At 58.2% G+C, this 26,478-nt stretch overlaps 1 protein-coding gene across 8 annotated transcripts in view; it reads left to right on the top strand.

Moving 5' to 3' along the window:
* ATP6V1C2 (ATPase H+ transporting V1 subunit C2) overlaps positions 1-26,289 on the top strand; it is a 50,851-nt gene extending 24,562 nt beyond the window's left edge. For 2 of the 8 annotated variants that reach the window (XM_057309189.1, XM_057309193.1), the window contains exons 4-12: positions 1,439-1,524; positions 2,393-2,422; positions 8,146-8,240; positions 12,667-12,758; positions 15,116-15,214; positions 15,767-15,835; positions 17,828-17,920; positions 18,031-18,124; positions 20,520-21,532. In XM_057309189.1, the coding sequence (XP_057165172.1) occupies positions 1,439-1,524; positions 2,393-2,422; positions 8,146-8,240; positions 12,667-12,758; positions 15,116-15,214; positions 15,767-15,835; positions 17,828-17,920; positions 18,031-18,124; positions 20,520-21,179 (1,318 nt within the window). In that variant the 3' untranslated portion in view covers positions 21,180-21,532. The other 6 variants (XM_057309192.1, XM_026518869.4, XM_057309194.1 and 3 more) reach the window with 6 other exon arrangements.
* The last annotated feature ends 189 nt before the right edge of the window (positions 26,290-26,478 follow it).

Raw genomic sequence — 26,478 nt, 5'->3', positions numbered from 1 at the left:
CCTTTCTCCCTCCCTCTCTTCCTTTAATCTGGGACCTTTCAGTGCTCTTCTGCCTCAGTTTCCTGTGTTGGTCCCCAGCCCCCTGGCCTCATGTTCCGAGTGGCCAGCATGGCCAGTCCCTGCAACAGCAGAAGACCATGTTCCGCATCTGGAATTCAGTGACCTGATCCAGTCTGCCTGCACACACTGCCTCCTTCCTGGGGGCCTGGGGCGGGTGGGGAGAGGGCCTAAGGCAAAGATTTGGATCTTGAGATCTTTCCGACTTTGGTTCTAGTTTGGCATGTTTTCCAACCAGACTTCTCGGTGCTCAGCCTCCAGGAGCAGACATTCTGCTGCTAGACCCTCGGAGTCTGATTAGTTATATTCATATTTATAATAATCCTGTAAAATAGGTATAATCTGCATCTTACAGGTAAGAGAACTGAGGCACAAGGCGATTAAACAAATTTGGCCAAAATCATACATTTAGGGGCACCTGGCTGGCTCAGTGGGAAAAGCGTGGGACTCTTGATCTCGGGGTTGTCAGTGTGAGCCCCACCTTGGGTGTAGAGATTACTTTAAAAAAAAGAAAAAAGGAAAGAAAGCTTCAAGGGGTGCCTGGTTGGCTGCATTAGTAGAACAAACATCTCAGGGTGGTGAGTTCTAGCCCCACACGGGGCAGCGTGGAGCCTACTTAAAAATTAAAACCAAAACAAACCAAAAAAATGGTACATTTGGTAATTGGCAGAACCATGTGAACTTGAGTCCTTCTGCCTTGAAATCCTGCCCCTTCCTTTCTTTTCTCATACTTTGTTTTTTTGGGGGACGGGGGGGGACTCTGTTTTATTCTTTTTTGGGTCTTCAGATGTCACATTAGTTTCAGGTGTACAACATAGTGATTTGACAGCTCTGCATGCGGAATTATACTCCATATTAGTTCAATACTGAATTACCATTATGGATTATAATTGAAAATGCGTAAGGCGGGAAGAACATTTTCACATGGTTACAGCCGTGCTGTCTGTATAAATCTGTATCTTAGGTTTTTTCCACGTAACATAATACGCGCCTTGTTCCGCGGTATTAGGAGTTCTTTGCAGACCTTCTTTCCGCAGCGTGCGCCACAGTCCCTCAGTTGGCTATAGCATTTGCTTCCAACAATCCCCTATTGTTGAACCTTCCCGTGGTTTCTAGTCTGTGGCTGTCCACAACGGTGCTGCAAAGAACATCTTTTTATTCAGAAAGGTTTTTCTGTTCGTCCTATTTCCTTAAGATAGTTTCTCAGAAGTGGAAATACTGGTTCAAAGGCCCTGCACATTTGAGGGCTCTGCCTCCATATTGCCAAAGAGTCCCCAAAGGGTGGCACCCATTCCCTCCTCCACCCCCCGCCCCGGGGAAGTGTCGAGAGGATTTGGAGGGCACATTCCCAGTCTAACGGCCTTGTGTTCTTTCCCCAAAGCCTCATAAAGAAGATGGCCCAGAGCGTGGTAGACGTCATGGAAGACGCCAAGGGGAAGGTTCCGGAGAACCTCCTGGCCAATGGAGGTAGGTCACTGGCGTGTTCTTACCCAGGCCTTTCTCAGGCACTTTTAGCCCATCGCTCACCCTGTCGAGGCTGCAGGGACGCGGCCCCGGGGAGCGTCTGAGGGGACATGTACACCCCGTTTTGAGCTCAGCAGCACCACGGGTTTGAACACCTGCCCCTTGGCCTGTGGATGGTCCTGCTGCGGCATTTCTGCATCTCTGGCGTTTTTACCCTGTAGAAACCTGAAGGGAGAATGGGGTCAGGGGGGTGGCAGGGTTGTTTGATCTGCCCGCCTTCTCTGTCAGCTTCTGCTCTGTCCCGCATGGAAAATTCCACCCGGTCCCCACCCCTATCCCCACCCCCACCCAGCCCAACCCATTTCTCCCTCTCCCCAGATGAGACTGGAAAATGCCTTCAGGGGCCAAGGAAAGCCTCAAACTTCAGTCTTAAGTGCCCCGCAAATACAGAGAGAGTGAGACGGCATGTGTTCGCACTGGGAATTTCTGTCTCTCCTGTGCTGCCGGAGAGCCCCCAGATTCCAGAGACATTCGGGCCCCTTCATTGTGTGCATACCATCCTGAGTGCGCTGAAAATGTGCAAGACACGAGCTGGGAGACTTTGGAAGCTTTAGAATTAGGTGTTTGAACTCCGCAGACGTCACGGACCTGTGACTCTGCACGTACAAATTCTGGGAATGAGAGCGTATATTCTGTATCGAATATTTCTGTTATTTGTTACGTATCGGTTCCGAATTTTTCCCTCCTGGGAACCATAAATGGCTTTTTTATTTGCTTGTTTAAATTGACAAATGGAAATGCTCATGCCCCCAGATCTGAACTCGGCTTCGTGTGTTCATGCGATATAATAACCCCCCTTATTACATTGCAGGTTTGAAGGAAAAAATGAAATATTTAAAGAGTAGGTTGTACGTTGTTTGCCGTGAGTGTGTTTGGCGTGATGCCCGCATGTCCCTGGGAAGGCGGACTGTCAGTCTGGTCATCGGGGTGTGGTGATCGGGTCACGGTGGATTTCTCCAGTAACAACCGGGTGCCTGGGTCACCATAGCCATATGACCTGTCACCTGTTCTGTTCCTTTTCCCTCTGTCTCGTGTCTGGCCTGCTTCCCCCACCAGCACTGCATGCCTCCGGGAGCGGGGTGACCCTCTGGCTCTGGAGTTCAAGGTGGACCTTCTGTATCTTTTGGCTTGTGGTCTGCTCCTTGCTTTGATGTCTGTCCTCAGCGCCCACTGTCTTGCCTGCTCTGGGAGTCTGGCTGTTTTGTGGACCCTGGCAGCTTAAATGTCAGGCTTAGGTTTGTGTGGCCCTGCTGGGGTCTGCTCACACAACGGCTCTTCTCCAATGAGCCTCGGGGGGAGGGGGCGTCCCTGTGCCTCAACAGGCCATTCCTGGCTAGAAGGAGCCATTTGCTTGGGGTTTTCTCCAACCTGCTCAGATTGGTGGAATGAACTCCAGCAAATCCTTGTAGGATGAACACGGGTCTTTACTGATTGGAACTTACCAAAATACCTTTCCAAATGCAATCTGTTGGTGATGCTGAAATTTCTTGCTGGAGCTAATAAATCAGTTAGTTAAATAAATCTAGGACTTTCAGGGTCCTAGACTGAGGAGCTGACTTAAGGTAGAGAGCTACTTTTCTACATAAAAACCTGGTCTTTAAGGCAGGGGGATCCGAGCTCACGTTAAAATAGCGATCAAGATGCTTGCTTCTACTCAAAATTCACATTACTTAAAACTAGATGTCATCATGCCACCATCTCCATCCCCAGTGCAGATGGCTGCTCCCCTAAAGGCCGGCTGCCTCTCATCTCGGGAGGAGGAAATTCAGCTTTATTTGTCTATGCGATACGCTTCATTATCTCCAGGCCTCCTGTGAATCAGGTCCCCATGACTTCCGAGACTAGAGCTTCCAAGGCTTGTTCTGTAACCAGCCCTGTGCAAACAGAGGTCAAGGGCTGCGGCAGCCGATGACTCTTGACATTCGCAATGTGCGTTAGCATAATAAAGGCTCTGAAAAGGACTGCAGTCCAGAGACCTGGTCAGACTGAAGTCCGCTCAGGCTTTCCTGCTAGGATTTCGATTGCGAGATCTTGTTCTTTTTCTTCTGCAGAGCACCCGCGTAACTAGTGAACTAGCGATTGACAGAATTATCCGGAGGGCTCTGTGTTGCCCGCCTCCCCCCATAGGCGGGATTTAGTCCCTCTCCTCCAGGGCAATGCCTCAGGGACAGCTAGCAGCAGCAGCGGCCAGGTCCTGGGCCTTGGCGGGTCACGTCTTTGGGCCCCGGTGGTCTCCCGTCAGCGGACTTCATCCTTCACAGGCTTTTTGCTTTGCTCAGGCGCCTTTTGTGTTCGCTTGTTCTTTGCTCCCAACTGAGCTTTGAGTCCGGAAGTAAGGCTGTAGATGCTTTGGATGGTAGCAGAAGCTGGCCAAACACACTGCTGTCTGCAGCAGGCCCTAGAACGTGTGCAGAAGTCGCCAACACCCGGAGATGCGTCTGGCTGATGGAGGACGGGCCGCAGCCCGGGTGTGCGCACAGGTCCCCGGGCCTGCTGCCTGCCGGGAAGGCCTCGTGGTGGTTCTCACGTGAGGTCACCGTCGCTCAAGAGCAGCCGCCTGTGTATCGCATGTCTTGATTCTGAGTGAGCCTGCCCAGGCCATGGTCTGACCTCACGGGCCATCTGTCCAAGCCCCCGATGGCTCCCTTGGAGGCCGGGCCTCTCTGACTTCAGCCGGGGGAGGGGAGGGGAGGCCTGTTCTTTCCCGGGTAGGCAGACAGAAGGCTGCAGGGCTGGAAGGACAGGCAGGCCCAAGGGGGCGGCTTGCTGCTTTCTAAGACGGAGGACCGTCCTCAGACCATGTTGTCACCGAAAGTGATGGGTGCGGACGGGGCAGTGCTGCCCTTGGATACGTGACCTAGGGCGAGGGTCAGGGTCAGGAGCTGGTACTCGTGACACGAGAGGGGAGGCACGGGAGGAGGGGGTCACAGTCGCACACCAGAGATCTCAAGAGGCTTCTGTGCTGGGTGCCGGGCCCGCAGGGTGCTTGTTCTCCCAGAGCACCTGACCCGGGGGACAGCCCTGTAGTCCCGCACGTGCTGTGATGCCAGAGGAGCCTGGGGGGCCCCCGCAAGGAGATGGGCAGAGTCTGCAGGGATTACAGGAGCCCTTCAAGAGGAAAGGGCCAACTCATTCTCTCTGATCTGAATGCCACAGAGACCTTAGCGTCTGTGACAGTGCATGGGGACGAGCTCAGTGTGCAGCGTGTCTCTTCCAAGCCACCCACGTCGTGCAAGTTAGTACAATCACCAGGATTATTAGGGAGATTCTTCTATGAGATGCTTGCTCTGTGCTGGGCACTGTGACAGGCTCTGGGGACACAGAAACAGCCATCTGCCCTCAAGGAGCCTGAAAGTACAAAGAGAATCGGGAATCAGGCAGCGTCAGAGTTCGGAAACAGGCGAGCGTCCAGGGCAGCAGTGGGATGGACGGTCAGCAGGCTTTTGGGAGGTGGCCCTTGTCCTGATGTTGAAGGACAAAAGCAGCAGTGAGAGAGAGTACGGGGTGGGAGGCGGCTTGGCTTGGGGGTGGTGTGCCCACGGGGTGCCGTAAGTAGCAGAGCTGGGAGGAGGACGGGCACAGATCCCAGAGCATCTGGCCAGCATCTCCTGCCTGGGGCCAGCCTGGGGTGGCAATGGGCCATGGCTCCGGCCTGTCAGCACGCGGCCCACGGCGGGGCTCCGTGAGTGGGATCAGTGGCCACAGGAGGAGTCTTCTTCCACCTTCCGGTTCTGCGTCTGACTGCACCCCGTCCCGCCTTATCCAGACATTCGTTCTGTTCCTCCCTGGCCCGTGTGCTTCTACAGTCTTCCCCTGCAGGGGGTGAGGATACAAAAATCCATATTAAGACCCAACTTATACCCAGATCTGTATTAGCTCGAGGTGCTGACTGGGGGGCTGACACGACAGACACTGATCTCCCACAGTTATGGAGGCTGGAAGTTCAAGGTCAAGGTGCCAGCAGGCTGGTTCCTTTGCTGTGTCCTCTCATGGGCCTTTCCTTGGAGGAGCACACGGGGAGGGAGGGAGGGAGGGAGCTCCCTGGTGTCTGTCCTTACAAGGACGCTCATCCTCGGGGATCAGCCCCGCCCCCCCTTGGCGCCTCTTGTCCGTTCCAGCCCCGTTGGAACCTGAGAGACATCTAAGTGCGTAAGCCAGACTGTCAGCACGTGGTTCTTGTTCAGAGATGGGCCACCGTGCACACTGCAGAGTAGCCGTGACCGAGCGTGGGTGGGCAGGGAAGGAGTGAGGTGCTCCATGTCCTCCACGGTCACCCACAGTCACCGTCTCCTCTTACAGTGGACGTTAGTGGGTGATTACTGCGTGCCGGTCCCGCCTCTAGAATGGAGATGATGATAGTACTTAATAGGGTTGAAAGGTGAGTGCAGTAATTCCCGGATCCTGGCCAGGGGGAGCAATCAGTGTCACCTCCCTGGTTGGTTGTAAGGCCCTGCACACATCTGTGCATGCCCACCTCTGCCCACAGGCCGTTTCCCCCCTCTGAGCCCATTTCATTTCCATCTGCGTCCTGGGGACTCGTCTGCCCTCATATCCGACTCCAGCTTGCCCGAGCTGAGCTCCTCCCCTCTCTCCTCTGCCCCGTCCCGTCCTGCCACCACCGTGGCTGCCCAGATTAGTGAGTGTCCTCTCCCTCTTCCCACTCACCCGACCTGAAAATCCCCGAGTGCCCTGGGCCTCTTTCGTGGGCCATTGTCCTGTTGAGCCTGCCCTTCCTTTTCTGCTTCCAGAGCTTTGGCCCCTCTCAGCAGCTCCTTTTCTCTCTCACTCCCCCTGCCAGCTTCTCTCCTGCAAAGCCCCCATTGGCCCCAGAGAAATCTCAGTGCGTGACTGTCCTTGGCTGGCTACACAGCTGCTGTCCTCACCTGCTTCATGACCTTCTCAGCCCTGCTATTGGAGTTGGAGCGATGAGTGGCCAATTGCTGGCAGATAATAGTGGGGGTGGGGGTGGGGTTCCATAGGTGCTTTGAGTGTCTTTATCACCCCAGGAGAAAGAGCAGACACAGCCTTCCATGGCCCTGCCCTGGCCCTCCTGTTCCACTGGGTTGTCCCAGAGATTCCTAGGCTCCCACGCAGGATGTCGTGCAGGTGTCCTCAGCTCACACCCAGCGCCATGTGGCAAGCTCCTGTCACCTCCAGCCCCTGTGTGAAGCCCTCCTTGCCCTCCCTGGGAGTCAGGCGCTGGCTCGCCCACCCTTCCCACCCAGCCACGCTTCTGCTGCCGCTCACCGTGGTGTGAGGTTTGCCTGGTTGTCTCCCTAGGAGACTGAGCACCTTGGCATCCAGGGGCTGTGGTCTCTTCCCCCCTTCGTGGTAGCGAGCTGGCGCTCAGTGGACGCGCAACCCCCAGTGCCCTTGATCTGCGCAAGGTCACGCTGGGAAGGGCAGGCGTGCGCAAGTCCTGGCGTGAGAATCCAGTACAGGAAGGCTGGTCTCGCTCGGGTTCACGGGATTCTGGGGGTGACGCCAGCTTCGCGTGCACTGACCCGACTCAGTCCAGGGAGTGAGGGGCAGGTGTAAGCAGCAGCTGGCTGCTGGGGGCACTCTGTGATTGTGCACAGAGCTGATGTGAAGAGTGGGCGCTCGAGGTGTGTGGCCTGCTTTCCCACCCATTTCTCAGGTAAGGCGACTGAGGTGCAGAGGGGTCAGTTACTGACATGCTTGAAGCCCAGGGTCCTGAATCGGCCCAGGGTCACTTGTGTGGCTTGTCGGACCTCAACTGCAGAGCTCCTTCCTCTTCCCGCAGCAGATTAGGGAACCAGAAACATCCCAAGGGCTGCGGGTTTAGATTTGTTTTGGAGAAAGTAAGGGGAAAAGGGAAGTTTGTTGAGAAAGGCCTGATTTGGTCTACTCACTATAGACTTGCACGTAAAGGACGTAAACTGAAAGATGCCCTTCCTCACCAGGTGGTAAAATCCACAGTCACAGACTCTGATATGTCGCCAAGGTTTACAATGCCTCTGCCGCCTTTTTTTTTTTTTTTAAGATGTATTTATTTGAGAGAGAGCACGAGTGGGGGGAGGAGCAGAGGAGAGGGAGAGAGAGAATCTCAAGCAGACTCCCGCTGAGCATAGAGCCCAGTGGGGGGCCCGGTCCCAGGACCCCGAGATCACGACCCATGCAGAAATCAGGACGCTCAACTGACTGAGCCCCCCGGGCGCCCCTAAAATGCCTTCTTTAGCCTGGCCTTCAGAATATCTCCCGATTTTGCCTCTACCTTGTGGGAAAGTAGGACCCCCCAAAGGCAGATCTCCGGGCAGCCGTCTGAGAGCGTTCGGGGCCCAGTGTGCACTGGTTGCAGTGGCCCTGTGGCTGGTGGTGGGTTTTTCGGAGGGGCTTTGGGCGCTGCTGACGGTCCTGACCGAAGGCCAGCCAGCTGGCTCAGTACTCCGCTCCCGGGGGCAGTGTGTGCTTTCCCAGAGCCCCGACTCTCCTCGTTTCTCTGATCGCTTCCTTGGTTTCAGTGGATGCTTGGCTCGGGGTTTGGCAACCTTGGTCTCTTGAGATGCGGAGTCCCACTGACTTGTTGACATGTGTTTCTTCCAGTTGACCTAACATCCTTTGTGACCCACTTTGAATGGGACATGGCGAAATACCCCGCCAAGCAGCCGCTGGTGAGCGTGGTGGACACGCTAGCAAAGGTGAGAGGAGGGCCTTCTCTCGGGGGAGAAGCTTCTGTGACCAGCGGCATCTGACCACCTGAGGTCGAGCTACGCGGCATTGGGGCCCTGGCGGTGGTGCCAAGGGGGACCTTCTGGGAGGCCCGAGTCAGGAGGCTGGGTGGGGTCCCCTTCCCATCTGCATCCTGCCAGCCCTGACCAGGCCCGGTGCCTTTCTGAGGTGTGGCCTTCCATGCCCTGGGCAAGGCCAGAGACTTTGCGTTTCAAGGCAGGCGCCTGCCCTCCCTCCACCTCTTCTGGTCCTGTTACCTGCCAGGTGGTGGCATCCATAGGCAACTCCCCTGACGTGCCCGGCCCAGGCCCTGGTGCCCCTTCTGTGCATTCCCTCCACCTCATTACTTGCTGAAAGGTACTGATGGAGCAGCTCAGCCCCATCCTGACCTACTGACGAGAGCCTCATACCCCCACCACGTCCCAGAGTGCTTGTCTGCTTGACAAGAACTGTCTGCTTCCGGGGAGAGTACGGCTCAGGAGCCCTAAGTCCTGGGAGGTGTTTACGGAAGGCATCACCGGGGGTCCCTCTCCTGCTCTGAGGAGCCTGTGACAGTAGTGAGGCCAGTAAGGGGCACCTGGGTGGCACGGTCATTTGAGCCTCCGACTCTTCGTTTTGGCTCAGGTCATGATCTCGGGGTTGTGGGATCGAGCCCCAGGTCAGGCTCTGTGCTCAATGGGGAGTCTGCTTGGGACTCTCTCTCTCTTCCTGCACCCCCCCCCACAAATAAATGAATAAGTCTTAAAAAAAAAAAAAGCGAGGCCAGTAAGTACTGCACCCCACAATTCCACCATCTCAGTAAGCAGTGGCCTCCAGCTTTCACTTCATAAATAAAAGCACTGTGGCACCAGTCTCTGGGGACGTTGTGGGTGTCTCGTGGCCTTGTTGACTCCTGTATGTCTCACTGAGGGTGAGTGCTAATGGCTTATGACCGCCTGTCCCCCTCCCTCCACCATATACTGAGCCCCTCATAGGCCGTGTCTCCTCCTGGCCCGGGTGGCTGGGAGAGTCTCAGGCAGGCCAGGAACAAAGCCTGCCTGTTGTCTCCTCAGACCACAGAGCCAGCCAGGTGTGCCTGGGCGGGTCAGGTGCAGGAGGTGGGCCCCTGGGACCCATCCGAGTGCAGCCCTGTGTGCTCCCCACAGCAGGCTGGTGACCGGCCCCGTGTCTCTGGGAACTCGGGTGGGGCCAGAAGGCTCTGGAATCTGGGTGCGGCTCCTCCGGCACTGCTTACGCCACAGAGGTCCCAGCCCCTCCTGGGACAATTGGGCAGTGATTCTGGAAAGCCCTCTGAGGAGGGGCTGCCCAGCGCACCTGTGCCAGGTGTGGCTTCCCGGAGGTACTGTGCGCTTCTGCCACCAACCTAGAGGCGCGCCGTAGCTGGTGGCCCTGCGTTGCTCTCTGAGGCCGGGCTGAGCCGGGCAGGGCGGTCAGGCCGTGCTCGGAGTCCACTCGGGACGGTGCTCACTGGCATGGCTGTCCCAGGATGCCGGCTAGCGGTGAGGACCCTGAGACACATCAGGGTGTCAGCTGAGAGGGGAGCAGAGCAGTTGTAGAGGACAGAACTTGGCTTCTCCAGTCCGGGGACCCAGAGAGTGACTTCGGCAGGAAAGCAGGGAGGGGGCAGAGGGCACTGATGTTGACAGCACTCCCTGTGTGCCCAGAACCACGCTGGGCTCTTGCTTCCCACGTCACCCCCGAGAGGTAGGATTCCCTTCCCACGTCACCCCCGTGAGGTAGGATCCCCTTCCCACGTCACCCCCGTGAGGTAGGATCCCCTTCCCACGTCACCCCCGTGAGGTAGGATCCCCTTCCCACGTCACCCCCGTGAGGTAGGATCCCCTTCCCACGTCACCCCCGTGAGGTAGGATCCCCTTCCCATGTCACCCCCGTGAGGTAGGATCCCCTTCCCATGTCACCCCCGTGAGGTAGGATCCCCTTGCTCTGATCTCAGATGAGGAAGCTGGCTGAGAGGTTAAGTGGCTTGCTCTGGGACCTGGGATGGGAAAGCAGGTCTTGGTTGGGCTGTGTGTGTGTGTGTGTGTGTGTGTGTGAGAGAGAGAGAGAGAGAGAGAGAGAGAGAGAGAGAGACAAGGCTTGCCAAGGAAGCCCGGGGCCAGCTCCACTGCAGGGAACCAGCGCTTTGGGGCTCTGAGTATTGGCCCCCTGAGGTGGTCCTGCACGAGGACCCTGTGTGTGATGCCCTGAGCCCTGGTTCAGGTCTGTTCCTCCCCTGGGAGGTCCTTCACGGGAAGAGCCTTGGGGACACACAAGTCGCTGTGCCACTGGGCGTCGAGTAGCCCTTGCCAGGTGTCGGAGCAGGTCTCCCAGCCTGGGAGGAGCCCGGTGCTGACGTGGTCCGGGCCAGGCCCCAGATCCCCCCGACAGCTGGGAACTGAGCCCACCTGCGTCCCTTAAAGAGGCTCAAGGGTGGGGAGGGCTTCGCCCCCTCCCAGCCCTGCATGTGGCAGCGTGACCTGTCACCTGGCCAGGGACCCAGCTCACCGCGGTGTCAGTCTCCACGGCCGGGTCACGCTGCAGGTTCAGAAAAGCCCCCAGACCCCTGGTGTGACATGCAAAGGGTTTATTGGACAGCGCCCACACGTGCAGCCAAGGGTGGGGGTTCCACGCCACCCCCTCGGGGCTCTGGCGCCTGGTGTCTCCACCACCGGAAGCATCTCCGGGTTCTGCGGGGCAGGTGCACGGGGCTCTCGGGGCTTCAGCCAACCCCACACCTCGGAGCGCAGCTGAACACACGCCCTCAGCACTGCCTGTGTCGGCCGCCCCCCGGGGGTCACAGAGATGGGGGGGCCTGGCCCCCTGGAGGAGCTCCGTCTGGGGCAGGTGGGCCTCGCCTTGCTCATGGCCTGCTCGGCAGATGCCGGGAGCTTCCGGAATTCCGTGGCGCTGAGCTCAGAGAGGGCCGGCCCTGACGCCAGTTCTCAGGCGGGCCGAGTGGGAACCGGTTCCGAAGCCCTGGTTCCTCTCCCCATCCGCTGGTTTCCAAACACCCCTCTGCGGGTTTTCACTGGCTTGTGGTAAAACGAGCAAAGGAAGGAAGATGTAGGATTTTTTTGTTTGATTTTTTTTTCCTTTAAAAAGTAATTGTGTGTGTGTGTGTGTGTGTGTGTGTGTGTGTGTGTATAAAATATAATTTTAAAAATCAAGACTGTGGATTGTACCTGAGTCAGTTTCTTGGTTTTGATCGAGTACTGTTGTTATGTAAGATGGGTACATGGGATCTCTCTGTCCCATTTTTAAAAACGTTTTATTTGTTCATTTTTTTTTTTACAAAAGTAGTCTCTACACCAAACGTGGGGCTTGAACCGACAACCATGAGAGCAAGAGCCTCATGCCCCTCCAACTGAGCCAGTGGGGCATCCCCTTGTGTCCTCTTCTGTAATTTCCCATGAAATTTGTCATCATTTCAAAGGAAAAGATTTCTTAAAATTGTAAAAAAAAAAATTATAAATCTTATTTTAAAAGTCAAACGTCTCAAGATACAAGGATAAAAACGTGAAAGGTTCCTGTGACAGGACCCGCCCTGTGCCCCACCGCGTCTAAGCGTGTGGGAATCTCCTGCGAGCGTCTGGAAGGCCGTGCCGTGTCCTGTAACGCAGGGCGCCCTTCTTTGTTGAACCAGTTCTGTAATGATGGACTCCACTGTCCACGTGTAAGCCCTGGGGGGCGGGGGCTGGTGGGGGGCAGCTGCTGTGTTTTGAGGGCTTCTGGTGAGTTAGGCCCTGGTGGGCGTTTGCCTTTCTCTGTTTCGAGCCCTTGGGGAGGACGTTATCTCCCTGGCCGCGCAGATGGGGCCTCTGAGGCCAGGCAGCCAGAGAGCAGGGGAGCTTAGCCGTGGACCCGGGCTTGTCCTGTTTGCATGATATGTCTGCCCGCCCAGGCCTGCTGCACGTCGGGGTCCAGGACGCCCTTCCTGAATCTCTTTAGTGTCAGACCGGTGACCTGCGTCCAAGCTGAAAGGAGCCTTTCTACCTACTTACCAGTTCCTGTGGGAAGGGGCCATGGGGCGCCGCTGAGCCTGGGACCGGGTACTGGTGGGGTCGAGCCGCCCTGGGCCCCCCTAGAAGCCAGGATGGGGTCATCCTGGGCTGGCCTGGCAGTGCGGGAAGGGCTTGCACTCAAATCACCTCCCTGAGTGATCCTGGAACAGCCGTGCCGGTCTCGGGCCTCGGTATATGCAAGGTGGGGATGGGAATCTTCCCTGCGCCCCACAGGCCGCTGTAGGCCCAGTGCCGGCATGTGTGTGAGAGCAGTGGGGAGAGGAATGTGAGCGTTCCCCAGCTGGGCAGCGTTCCTTGTTTATTCCACAGGGCGCTATGAACAGTTCATGGCCATTTTGAAAAGTCTGATCACCTCTTTTGCTTTTCCAAATAGCAACTGGCACAAATTGAGACTGACCTGAAATCCCGAACAGCTGCCTACAACACTCTGAAGACAAACCTGGAGAACCTGGAGAAGAAATCCATGTGAGTGTCCGAGTTTCTGCACTGCCAGAGCCAGGCTGTGAGGGAGCCGGGCTGGGGTGGGGGCCGGGCTGGGGCAGGAGCTGGGCTGGGACTGGAGCCGGGCTGGGGTGGGGGCCGGGCTGGAGCAGAAGGGTGCCTTTCAGGTTACTGGGTGAGCCAGGGTCTGTGCCTGGGTCAGAGAGAGAGAGCGCGTGAGCCAGGCAGGCAGCCGGCCAGGCAGATGCCCAGGCACTCGTGCCTCTCTGGGAGCTGCGTGCTGGGAGGGGAGGCCCGAGCAGGGGTGATGGCACCCCCCTGCCTGGGCCCAGAGAGGGAGACCATGCTGTCCCTCACCCCCTTCCCTCCCTCTCCCAACCAGGTCACTGAGAACACCTGAGGTGGGCCCCAAGACCTTTCCCCCAAGGAAGCTTTACAGAGGACCCTCCCCGCATAGGCAGGGGGGGCCTAACTGGCAGAGCCTGGCCCTTTGTGAGGGCCCCGCAGGGCAGTGAGTTGTGCAGCCCAGAGAAGAACAACCTCAGGGACACTGGTGCCTTCTCCACTCGACTGAAGGCCTCCACGTGAGAGAGACAGAGCAGACTGCGTGGCCCAGCAGACACCAGTCACCAGGGTGGCGGGAGGTGTCCAGAGAAAAGCGGAGACCCGGTGTCATGATGGCAGCAGCTCTCTTGTAAGGTAGTGAGTGCCTTGTTATCGGAGGCATGTCAGGAAAGGCCGGAGGAGCTCCTGCCGGGGAGTCTGCAAGGTGCTCCTGAGTAGGGCTGAGCTGCATGGAGGATCCTGCCAGTCTCCCCAGATTCTGGGTCTGATTCTGTTGGCAGTTGTCTGAAGATCCGCCAAAGAAGGGCAGGGGTGCCCAGGGGAGTTCAGAACCAGCCGAGTAGCTCACCCTCCCCTCTCCGCCTCTCCCTTCGCGTGGGCACCGCGCCAGCGGTTGTGTGATAGAAACGTAGAGTACGTGAGTGGAGACTTTAAAACCAAAAAGGGAAAGACTCACTTCAACTAGAAGTGGTCGTTACTGGTGGCGTGACTTTGCATCCGAACTAAATGGGCATCACCCGACTGCCGCCGCGTCCTTGGCCCTACAGAGGAGTGAGATGGGAGAAGGGCAGGACGCGCCCTAAATGGTGACCTTGGCTTAGATCCATCATGGCATTGACCATTTGTTGCCTGCTGGGCCATCTGCTTGTCACACCACCGACTTGTGGACTGCTCGAGCATCATTTAGGACTTGGGCAGACGTGTGGTCCAGGCTCCGGAGTCAGCTGGTGAAGAAGCTCATTGGCTGATTCCCCGCAGCGCGGGTCTGTTGAGAGCGCTTGCTGAGTGAAGGAGGGGAGGGGGAGGGGGAAGCTCTGCCGGCCTCCTCTGCCCATAGTTATTCTTTTGATAAACATGTATTAAGCACCTACTATACTCTCAGGCTTTATGCCAGGCCCTAAAGATAACAAAGCAGAAGAAAATGTAATTTCTGCCCTTGGAGAGCTCACAGTGACTCGCTCAGCAAGTATCTACGGAAAATCTGCTTTGAGCTGGGAGTTTAGCATGAACGAGACAGATGAGACCTGACAGTGGAACGGTAACGTGTAGGGGTCTCACGCCCTGTGCCTTTGGAGAGGGTCCTACGGGACTTAGCAGTGAAGGCGCAGGTGGGAGAGGTGAGGCTGGAGGTGGCGTGTTACCTAAGGCCGTGGCCTTGGCTGAGTGCTTGAGAGCCACTCGCCAGGGAAGTGTCGTGTGTTAGCTAATATCGCGGCCGGGCTGCCGAGGCTACAGACAGTCTCCGTAGCTGTACCTTGGCCCGTTTGCTGATACAATAGCCTTGAACCACGTGCTAAAAATACCATGACCTCGATGGAGACCGGGTTCCACTGGGCATGATGCAGGTGCTTGCCGGTGAACGTCCCCTGGAGGCTGAACCTGGGAGGTGTGAAAAGTGAAACGGAGCTCTCTCTGGGCCCATCTCGGCTCAGGACGGCTCAGGACAGCCTGAGTCTTGACACTTGAGTAACTCAAGCTGCCTGCCGCCCACAGTCGCCTCCCAACAGCCCCAGGGGCAGCGCAGGTGACGGTGGTGTTGGATTCCGCCGCCCGTCGGGGGACTGGTGGTGGGGCCTCGGGCCCTGCCAGCCACAGCAGCTCTGGCCATCCACAGCTGGAGGGTTGGGGGCACACTCAGCCCAGGCACCCGCCGCTCTGGGGGTCATCTGAGCCCTTCGTGTTTCCTGCCTGCCCTCCTGTCGCAGGGCCTGTGTGTTGTGGGTGTGCGGGGGTCCATGTGTCCCAGAAGCCCAGGCCCACACGGCCTCCCTCTGCCTTTCTGCTGATCCCGCCCCCTTTGTCCCACACGGATTCAGGGGAAACCTCTTTACTCGGACACTGAGCGATATTGTGAGCAAAGAAGACTTTGTGTTGGGTTCCGAGTATCTCATCACACTTCTGGTCATCGTCCCCAAGTAAGTGGCCCAGGAAGGGGGCTGGTGGTGGGTCTCAGGCTGTGGTGGTGATCACGGAAGAAGACTGGCCCTGCCCAGTGGAGTGAAAGGGGGTGCCCTCCATGGCCTGGACCCCGGGGGCAGGAACAGGAGCAGGGTTCTGCAGGGTAAAGCAGTGAGCATCTGCTGTGTGCCACCAGCCTTAGACAGGAGCTCCTTGCACTCACAGCAAACCCAGGGGTGGCTGTTACGCCCTTGTTCAGAGGCCAGAGAAGTCAGTTGGCTTCTCCAAGGCCACACAGGGTCAGGACTAGAAAGCTCCAACACATGTCTCTGGCTGACCCTTCACGTGGCCCTCTGTGGCATCCAGGGCCCTTGTGGGCATGCTGGGTCCAGGACCGGGCTGGGGAGGGGTTGCCCAGTGCCCATGGCAGGGCCTTGGGGTGTTTGGGGTTCTTTGGCCCAGGCCTGCTCATCTCAGTCCCTTGGGAAAAGGGGTGTACAGCGTCCTAAACACTCGGAACACCCCCAGCCTTTCTGCAGAAATCGCTGAATGATTCTGTATTCTTGCAGACCAAGCTACGCACAATGGCAAAAAACCTATGAGTCTCTCTCGGACATGGTGGTCCCTCGGTCTACTAAGTAAGTGAGACCCCAACTTGACACCCAGGCACCAAACACGCTCTGAGGGTGCAGGGGTCCTCAGCCCTCCTCACTTGCTCTCACCAGAGTCCCTCAGCCTGGAGTTACTTTGCAGCCACACACCCAGCCACGTGCCATACTCCCTTCCTCTTTCAGAACGCTGCTTCCCTGCCCCCTCTTCCAGGAAGCCCTCTCTGGCTGCCTGCGGGCAGAGATCCCCCTCACTGTGCTCTGATCTTTCTCAGCTCAGGTCTATGCTTCCCGGCCTGAGGGTCAAGCAGGGGCTTGGCTCTGCCAGTCACAGAACATGGTGGGGGGGCAGTCTCAGCGTCTGGCCTACTGGGGTCAGAGCAGGAGTGGCCGGTGAGGGCTGGGGACGTGGCAGGAGAAGAGGTACAGGAATATATTCAAACTGTGAAGACCATGCACGTGGGGAAACCAGCACGGGGTGGGGGGGTGCACGCAGCAGCGGGGTGGGTCTCATGTGGTGCGGAGCGGGAATAGCCAGCGGCTGGAAAGCACACCAGTGTGAAGCCGTTTACTTAAGGTCTAGAAACGGACAGAATTGAGCCGTATGCGATCTGGGCACATGCAGGTGCACAGGAGAATTGAGGGGGTGTTTGGGGGATGGGAAACGCCAGACTCAGCCCAGTGGTGACCTCAGGGCAGGGGGCGACACGCAGCCAAGGAGGGGCACGGGGCTTCTGTGTGCGAATTGCTTTAGGTCTTAAGTAGGGCGGCCGATACATAGTATTTGTGATTCTCTCTACCTTTTCGTATGTCTGAGATAGTTTGTAGTTTAAAAAGGTTTGACGGTGAGTCTTGGCCAGCCGTGCGAATTCACCTGCTTCCCGGCACACAGCGTGTAGAGAGAGGGCAGCCCTGCCCACGCCCCTCTCAGCTCCGAGGCCCCGCTCCGGCCGGGGTGGCTCTGCCAGGGTCACAGCTCACAGGAGATAGCAATGAGGAGCTCCGCGGAGGGGCGCAGGGAACAGGACAGCCATAGCCTGAGGTCACGAGGGGAGGCCAGAGGAAGAAGCCAGGGGCAGCCACGTCCGCAGGGAAAGGAGAAGGCACAGAGATGGGCAGACGGGCTGGTCCTTGAAGCCCGCCAGCTCGGCAGAGGCCACCAGTGCTGTGCGACACTGGCTTTCTGGGGCCACGAGCCGGGGGACCCCTTTCACAGAGGCCGCCTCAGCAGTGGCTTGGCTTCTCAGAGCAGAACCCCCAGGCCCTGCGTTGTCAGAAGGCACCCAAGGATCTGCAGAGGTGATGCTGGAAAAGTCTCTGGGGCCTGGGGTGGCTGTTACGGGTGGGGGCTCTGAGAGACAGGAAAGGTGACCTGGCCAGCGTTCCCAGGAGACCTGCCCGGGCGTGGCGAAGGGCTTCCCCTAGGTCTTCTGGCCGACAAGGCTGACTCAAAGGTGCTGACCACGGGCTCCAGTGACCCCTGTGTTTGGGACAGTGCCCACCGTGGCCTGTGTGGACACGTGCCTTGGAGGCTGTCTGATTGGAACATGGTGACATTGAACGTGAGGTGGACACGGTGGGATGGTTTCCACCAACTGGAGTCTGCCCTGTGTCAGAGCCGGGGACCCCCCCCCCCCCACTACATGCACTGAGACTCGGGAGTGGCTCGATTGCTCGGGCGTCTCACAAACCAGCCAGACGACGGGTCTCTGCACAGCCAGTCCCCTGTCTCTCCCTCTCTGGAGGGGGAGTGGAAAGAGCAGGAGTGGCGGTGGGGGGTGGGCAGGAGCAGGTGGTGGAGCCCACCCAGCCAGGAGTCGGGACATCACAAGGGACCGCCGGTTCCCTGCCCACGGCTGCCGGTGGGGCCCCTGCCTGCCCAAGGGCAAGCAGGCTGACGGGGACGGAGCCGCCCCTCTGCGGGGACCCACCCGCTCAGGGGGAGAGGACAGGCCTCTCCTAGCCCAGCTCTGACATCGGGTGTGGTGAGGCATCCGGTGAACAAATGCTTTTCTCCACCAGACTGATTGCCGAGGACAATGAGGGCGGCCTCTTCACAGTGACCCTGTTTCGAAAAGTGATCGAGGATTTCAAAACCAAAGCCAAAGAGAACAAGTAAGGACTGGCCTTGGTGGGCTCCTCTGGGTTTGGGCTGTCTCCGCTGGAGGGCTCTTTGCTCCGTCTGGAAGCTTCCTGGTGAAAGCCTCTCATTTGCTCGTTTCAAGGTTCACTGTCCGTGAATTTTACTATGATGAGAAAGAAATTAAAAGGGAAAGGGAAGAGATGAGCAGATTGCTGTCTGATAAGAAGCAACAGTATGTGAGTAGACTACACTGGTGGGTGGGCTTCACGCAGGAGCGGCCCCTGCCATCCGCGCCAGAGTCCCCCTCCCTTGGGGGCACACAGCCTGGGAACGTGTGTTCCCCTGGGACTGCCAGATCGGGTCTGGGGAAGGGAGAAGGGCACCCCGGTGGCACCTGAGTGGTGAGCTGTAGCTCTGGGCACCTTCCCTAGGAGAGCCCCCGAGTCCTGGCACTGCCCTTCCGGGAGGAGACTCCTAGCCCCACTGTGCAGCTGAGAAACTGAGGCTGTGGGAGGTCAGGGAGCATTTCCCCCAGGAAGAGGACCCCACCTCACCTTCCTCCGCCCCGAGATGGGGGCAGGGCAGGCAGGGATCCTGGCAGGGTCCCTGTGCCGATCGTGGGTGGCCCTGTCCCCTCGGTCACCTAGCTGTCCTCAGCAGTGTGGTTCCCCAGGCGTGCCGGGACACCCTCTGTCGTCAGCACCTGTATTTATTCCCCCTGTGCTTTTAGCAAAGAGTGGGTGCTTACCCTTGAGATTTCTGACAGCAGCCACTCAGGAACCTTCCGTGTGCAAGGGCAGCTGAACTCACGAGGGAGCAAACCAGGCTTCCAGTTTGGGAATGTGAACAGCGTAGCCTTGGGAAGGTCACTGTGCTGCTCTGTGCGATGGGCCCATCGCGGCTGCAGGGCCCCCCCCCCCCGGTGGAGTGTCTCCAGGGCCCCTCTCCCCCTCCATCCCCACTGGCAAGAGTTCTCAGAGAAACTTCCAGTTTGGCCTCTAGTGTAGACAGGAGGGGAAGAATGTGTAGAACGTGCTTCAGGCTTTCGGAGGAAAGCCGGTGTGTAAACATAAAGTTGTAAGTATGTGCTCAGGCGAAGAGCGAGAAGTACCTCCCGTGTGGCCGGGTGTTGGCCCCGGGCCTTCTCTGACATCGGGCTGGCGGAATCTGAACGTCCGGCTGGGCCTATCTGGTCAGTGGCCTGTTCACGGGGACTCCAGACCAGCCGCCCCCTCAGCAGTGAGCAGCAGCATGGGGTCCCACAAAATGGGGTTCTCCAAGCCCCACTGGATGGGCCCATCCCCTTTGAGGACGAGACAGGCGCTCATCATAGAGCAGTGAGGGGTTTGAACCCCGCCCCCAAGCGTCCACGTCTGTGTGTGGACGTGTGTGTGCACGCCGGGTGAACCCACGCGTTTCACATCCCAAATCTGCTGGGCTGTGGGCGAGGGCTCCTCGTGAGACAAAGGGCGAGGGGGCGCCGGGCGCCGAGGCCCCAGGCCTCCCACACAGCCCGGCAGGTGAGGTCTTCCGCAACAAGAGCTGGAAAACCAAAGGGGCTTTTCTCCTGGGCCTTAGCTCGCCCCAAACCCTCATCACCCAGGAGCGCTCAGTGGTCTCCCTAGCCTCATCCCTGTGGCTTCGGGCCTGCCCAGGCACTCTGCACAGGCCTCTGGATGGGGGGCTGGTCAGTAGCAACTCTCACAGGTATCCAGGCAGGAGGCCCTGCCGCAGAACAAGGTGGTCAGGTCGTGCCTTTGGCCCCGGCCTCGGTCCTGGCACAGACCCCCTGCGGATCGAGGTGACACACGAGCTTGACACCTGCAGCCTGGGGCTCGGGTTGCCAGCTGGCGCTTCCTTACCAGGTGTAGGCTTCCGCGCCCCCACGCGGCCCGGGAGCCCTTCCAGGGCCTGGGGCGGGGGGAATGGAGCGCCAACGGAGACACGCGAGCTCGGGAACATGTAGCTCCTTGAGGCTCCGGCTGTGTGTCCCCAGGCAGGGCTCAGCCCCTGAGCAGGGCTCGGCCGGGGTCCGCCCCAGCCTGGCTTCTCAGGCCCCTTTCCCCTTCAGCTTGTCGGGAGGGGGGTACGGCCGGCATCGTGCGCCGTCCGTGGTACTTGTCAGCCAGAGGGGCCAGGCTAGGTCCTGGGGTTTCGGCTCCTTGTGAGCACAGGGCGGGATTTTCCTGTGCTTTCTCCCTGTTCGCAGAGAAAGAGGATAAAGGATGGTAGGTCCTGACAGCGTGCCTGGCCCATTTTCTGTACGTAGCTTACACGAGTGCCACGGGGCTTCGTGGCTGGACAGGGTGGAGACGTGCTCCGCGGGCCGAGCCCTTTTCACTACCAGCTGCCTCCTGTCCTGGAGCGGTCGGTGTCCTGTGTCCCAACTGAGGCCAGGGGGTGGGAGGGGGTGCGTGAACTGACCCCGCTGCCCGTGGTTGGCTCTGTCCCTGCAGTAGGGGACCCGAAGTCTTAAACCCCCGTCCCATCTCAGTCCAGCCAGCGCGCAAGTCCGGAGGGCGGGCCGGCGTTCCCGAGCTTGCCTTCACGTGCTTTTCCGGCGATGAGAATTATTTGTTTGTTGTGATGCATGTTTGCTGAAAGATTAATAAATCATTTCTGTGCCTTTAGCAAACTTCCTGTGTTGCTCTTAAAAAGGGATCCTCCACCTTCCCGGACCACAAGGTTAAGGTAACCCCGCTAGGTAACCCTGATAGGCCCGCTGCGGGGCAGACGGACAGAGAGAGAGAGAGTGAGGGCGAGGGAGAGGTAAGCAGCACCCCGCAGCCCTGGGGGTCCCCCGCTCGCATGTCCTCGCCAGCGCAGGCATCTTCTGAGAAAACGACGCCTTGCGTTTTCTGTTATCCAGTGTGGCTTCTGAGGGCTTCAATCAGGGAGCCCAGAACCCTGCCTCCCCCCTCATCTGGAAGGCATCTTTGGAGCGGCCCCCCGCCCCCCGGCAATGGATGGTGCTTGTTGGCCAGGGTGCCCCTGCCCTGCCTGGAGGTGGCTGGAGCTGGTGACGGGGGCAGGCCCTGCTGGGTGGCGGTGGTCGGGCAGCTCAGCTCTCCTCCCCTGGCTGCCCTGGCTGGACCCACCCCTGACCTTTGTGGGCAATCGGAGGTGTCAGTGGGAGCTCAGAGCCTTTGCTCCGGAACTCTGGGCTCCCCCGGAGGACCGGCCACACCGGCATTAGCGACAGCGACAGCGGCCGCGGCTGCGGCCCCGAGGGCTTGTGGCCACGTGAGGTGGGCTCTGCGGAGCCCCCCAGAAGCAGCAGCTGGTGGATGAGGCCAGGACGGGGGGCGACGTGTTCCTCAAAGGTGGGCTCCCCGGCAGCACGGTGTCAGAGGGACACCCGTCCGCCGTCTGCCGACGGCCCCGAGGTCAGGGGCTGCCCAGCCCCCCGCAGCCCGGTCGGTGGTGGCCACGCATGTGCCGGGTGGCTGGCCCGCTGAGCTTGCCTGGCACCAGGCGCCCGGACAGCGTGCTCCTGGGCCTCGCCTGGGCCTGGGCCAGCCGACCCGCTGCTTCCGCTGGCCGCCGGGCGCTCCTCCGCTCCAGGCTTGCTCTGTCACCGCCCGCGTCCTCCTGGGCCCGGCGTCCGGCGGAGCTGCCCGCAGGCGTCGCCCGCTCTCCTGTCTCCGCAGGGCCCGCTGCTGCGCTGGCTCAAGGTGAACTTCAGCGAAGCCTTCGTCGCCTGGATCCACCTCAAGGCGCTGCGGGTGTTTGTGGAGTCCGTGCTCAGGTGCGTGGAGGGGGCGCCCGGCGGCTGTCCTGCTGGGGGGCCGCCGCCTGCCCCTCCCCGCCCCCTCCTGCCCTCTCCCCGGCTGCGCCCGGCTCTTGGCCACATGCGTGGATTTCCCGAGCCCCCCGAGCCTTCCCTCGGCCCTGCGGGCCCATGCTCGCCCCGTTCCTGCCGGGCCTGGGGCGGGGTCCCGCTCGCTCCAGCAGGTTCTGTGGCTCCGGGAGGAAATGCCAGCACTGTCTCAGTCCTTGACCGCTGAGGCCCAAGGCAACGCAAAAACTAAAACCTAAACGAAAGCGAACTAACGACAACAGAAGTTTGGCCTTGTTTTTAACGAAAGTGAAATGGGTTCGCTGTGGAGAATTAGGAATGCCAACAGGGAGTAAAAATCACCTGGGCTTGTAACACCGACAGGGCACACCGCTGGCTGACGTGCGGGCGTGAACTCCTTTAGGAGTTTTTGTTCCTTCGTGTGTTGCTTTTTTTTCTAGTTTACAGATACACACATTTTTTACTACATTTTTATGAAAATGGAATTATATAGGAAATATTTTTTGAAGCCTGTTTTTCTCCTGTGTTTTGAAGATGCCTGGTGTCATGAGCTCGGGGGGCGGGTCTTGGTGGCACTGCACACGGCTGGCTGGACACGCTTTTTCCAGAAGCTCCCACCCCTGCTTCTTGCCTGGCCCTCCGAGCCTCTGGAGTGCGTGCCCAGCGCCTTCCCCTGCCTGCCCGGCGCCCCCAGGCCGGTTCCCTACGTTCCTTTCCCGCCTGTGCCTCCTGCACCTCCCGGGCCTCCGGCCTCTCCGCACACCTGGCTCCTCTGCCCTCCCAGCCCCTTCCTCTGGCTGCCCCGTGGACGCCAGCGGCCTCACGTCCTTCCTGTCCCTGGGCCCCAAACCTCAAGGCTCGGACGCCTCTGCTCCCTCTTCCCCACTTCCTACCCCCACTCCCTGCGCCCCACAGCACGCTTGACAGGCCGCGTCCTGCCTCTGCTTTTCTCTTCCCTCGTCTCCTGCCTCGTCGGCCCAGCCGTTGCCACAGGCTCCCCCTTGGTTCTCGGCCTCCGGTTCATCCTCCACATGGCTGCCAGTGTGGTTTTGTCCAAACACAATATGGTGGCTGCCAGGCGTGGTTTTGTCCAAACACAGATCAGATCTGACCGTGGCTCCTCACCCTCCCCCGCCCGTCTCCGAGGCCTGGAATGGCACGGAGCGTGGCATTGGGTTGCAGGGTGTACTAAGCTGACCTGGAGCGTTCAGCTGTCTGTAGCGTCGACGGGCCCCACACTGACCTGCTTGCCTCAAAAAGCAGTGGTTCTCAGGCCCAGTAGTGTGAACGCCCATGTGCTCGAGAGATGGGCTCAAGAGATGGGGGTCCTCAGTATCGCAAGCTGGAGGAAACGGGCTATTTCCCCTGAAAGTATATGGAGAGATAATTTTTTTTAAAGATTTTATTTATTTGACAGCACAAGCAGGGAGGAGTGGCAGTCAGAGGGAGAAGCAGGCTCCCGGCTGAGCAGGGTCCTGGGATCATAACCTGAGCCAAAGCAGACACTTAACTGACAGAGCCACCCAGGCGCCCCTGTAGAAATTTTTTACGAGACTAGCAATGTAGGACTTTTTCTTACTGTGTCTGTGTTTTTCCTGAATACAGTTATATGAATGCTGTTAAAGAAAATTCAAGTTCAGAAATATATACTGTGGAGAAAGTTCCTCACAGTCCCCCGGCCCATAGATAATCACGGTTAATGGATTGCAGACTCTTCTTATTCCCCGGATGGGATCATTGATCCTTAATGTTCTGCAGCTTGCTTTTTTCATCTGCTTTCAATTAATTACAGTCACATCAGGGTGTGTGGAGCTAGCTACCTGATGCTTGTTAATGGCTTCTCCATATCCTACCCCACGGAGGGATCATAGTCCAAGAAAACAGATGTTGAACCACCAAGTTTGTTAGAGCAAACAGACGGTGAAGTTCACGTGCTTGCCTGTTCCTCTGACCCCCGGTTGGCACTTGGTGCTGTCTTCCTCCTCGCCACGCTGTTCTGTCCTTCCCGCCTACGTGAGGGCTCGGGCCGACTCGCTCTCCGCGTCTGTCACTCAGCCCAGAGTTGGACAAAGTAGATGCTAGATGTTCGTGGGCCCAGCCCTCAGCCGAGGACGTGCTAGTTCAGCCTCAGGCTGAAGGGAACCAGGGGCTTCGGCCGTCGGGATGAGCGCGAGCCGGCCGGGTAGCTGGCTGGTTAGTCCGGCTCCTGGGAGAGGTGTTGGTGGGGAGCAGACTTCAGGGAGTCCTAATGGTGGCTGTGCAGGTGCATTCATTTAGGGAGAGTCGTAAAGAGGGAACATACTGAGAGGGCACCGCGGGAACCCAACATTTAAGGGGTGGAGGCAGAAAAGCCCGTGAGGAAGTCAGAGGCAGGAGGAAGTAGCTGACGAGTCAAAGGGAGAGGAAGCTGAAGGATTTATGTGTCCTTGCAAATGGGCCACAAGGTCATTGGTGGGATAAGCCTGAGTGTGGCGGCCAAAGGGCGATTGGGTGATATAGGACACTGGATACTCTCAACTTTGGAATGAGAGCTTTAGGGAGCCGAGGAAGTTTATGTTAAGCAGAGCGAGATGGTGATACGTTAAAGGGAAGGGGGCAGTAGTTGAGAAAGGCCGATGCCCCTTGCAGCCCAGGGTGGGGACGGGCTGGTGGCTACAGTGGTCTTGGTATGGCGGCTGCAGGTGAAGGCTCCCCACCAGGTGACCACGGCACTCAGGGAGGAGGGTCTTGTACTGAGCAGCCCAGGAGGGAGCAGCGTTGGGAGGCAGCTGTGAGAATGAGGAGCAGAACAGACCCAGCTGTTCTTGGAAGTCCTGTTCTGAGCATAGAGAAGGCATTCCTTTAAATTGACCCAGAGTGGGGTTTCACAGGGAAAGGACTGGAAGGGTCTGAGAAGAATGTGAAAAGCCCTGAAATCAAGGGTGGGCTGAGAAGGGGGCCAAGGGTTTGGAGGCTTGGGGGGGTGTGTGGGAACATTCAGTCATCATTTATGAAGCGTTTTAGGAGGGCCTGTTGCGCTCCAAGACTGGGGACAGAACGGACCCATGCCTCTGCCCTGAAGTAGCTCCCAGGCTGGGAAAGGCAGAGCTCTCAACACAGGGGTCCTTGTTAGGGAGGGTATACCACGTCCCAGAGCAACTGGGCAGTAACTGGTGCAATGAGCAGGCTGGAGGACAAAGCAGGGGTGGCAGTGACGGGCTGGGAGCTGGAATGCCCACCCTTAACATACAGGTTGCCCGGGCTGTGGCCAGCAGGTGGAGAGAACAGTCTTGGTGAAGTGGAGGATGTGGAGTGGGTTTCTGGAAAGCACTGGGAGTTGGGGTAGGGAGTCCAGAGGGAAACTGCTCATTCAGGTAAGATGGTGACAGCCGTTGGCTGTCTGTACTCCCCCGGGGAATACCGGAGCTTTGATGGTAAGAGGGGAACAAAGGAGAGATGAGGCATCAGCTGGGCCGTCGTCCCGTCCCCCCCCCCCCCCCCCCCGTGAGCTAGCCCACTTGCCTCTGGGGAAAGATGATGTAGACGGGGCTCTGAAATCGGGGTTCTGCTCGCCCAGCGTCCTTCGAAGACGCAGGACTAAGTAGGCTGTAGCCTTGATTTATAGTGAAAACAGCGCACACGTGGTCACACGCCGCCCCCTTCACCTGTACTTCTTCCTGCGGATAGACAGACCTTGGTATTTCAGGGGACGCCGCGCCAGTAACGGCCGGCAAGGGCTGGTTAGCACGTTCTCCTGGGGAGTTTCCTATCCAGAAAAACGCAGTTACTAGTCTCTCCTCTGACCCTAGACACTTCATTCAATTGAGTTGTATTTTCTTAAGCTATGTGGACTGAAGCCTTCTTCTTACCAGAGCTTCCTGTTTCTCGTCAGGGTTACTTGACCCGCATTTGCGTCTGAAGTAACTCACTGGCACGTTTTGTCTGTCTGGGAAGGTACGGACTGCCCGTGAACTTCCAGGCGGTGCTCCTCCAGCCTCATAAGAAGTCATCCACCAAACGACTAAGGGAGGTTCTGAACTCCGTCTTCAGACACCTGGACCAAGTAGCGGCCGCAAGCATACTGGATGTAGGTGGAGAACCCAGAGATAGCCGGGTTTCTGCACGGGGTCAGCCTCTCCGTGTGGGAGGCACTTTCCCAAAATGGAAACTGCCAGACTGTTGAGATGATCTACGTTTCACAAATGCGCAAGCGTAACAGGGAAGAGGCCGTGTGTGTGTGTGTGTGTGGCGGGGGTGTGCTGTGCAGAAAATACGGTAGGGCCTAGAGAGCCGCCTCGAAAACAGAGATGAGACAGCATATTGGTTTCTGCATTTAAAGCGCCAACAGGACGTCGTCTTTTGCAGGCATCTGTGGAGATCCCTGGACTGCAACTCAGCAACCAAGACTACTTTCCCTATGTCTACTTCCACATCGACCTCAGTCTCCTGGACTAGAGAGAGGAGCTGCCGCCATCGCGCTCCTCTCTTCACTCAGGCTCCTGCAGACACCTCTCTCCCTCAGCCAGAGAACCCTACAGAACTTAGATTTTTAGAGAAATTGCTCACAAAAGTTAGTTACAGTTGTATTTATTTTTTTTAAGTTACAATAAAGAAATGCTCAGTCCCTTGGATTGTCTCTTCTATTCTAACATCATTCGGACGCACTTGACACAAACAGGGCCCGCCTCGGAGTCGGTAACCTGCTGCTGCACTGTGGGTCTTAACGGCCACCTTGTGAGGGCGGAGGAAGCACGTTAAATCCCAACTGCATAGTCAGCCGTGTTTCCCAGCGGTCACTGGGGATGGCCCAAA

This window comes from Ursus arctos, unplaced genomic scaffold, assembly GCF_023065955.2.
Source record: "Ursus arctos isolate Adak ecotype North America unplaced genomic scaffold, UrsArc2.0 scaffold_8, whole genome shotgun sequence".
In the NCBI taxonomy this organism is placed as follows: Eukaryota; Metazoa; Chordata; class Mammalia; order Carnivora; family Ursidae; genus Ursus; species Ursus arctos.
Note: the sequence above shows the minus strand (reverse complement) of the source record. Positions and strands in the feature narration are given on the sequence as shown.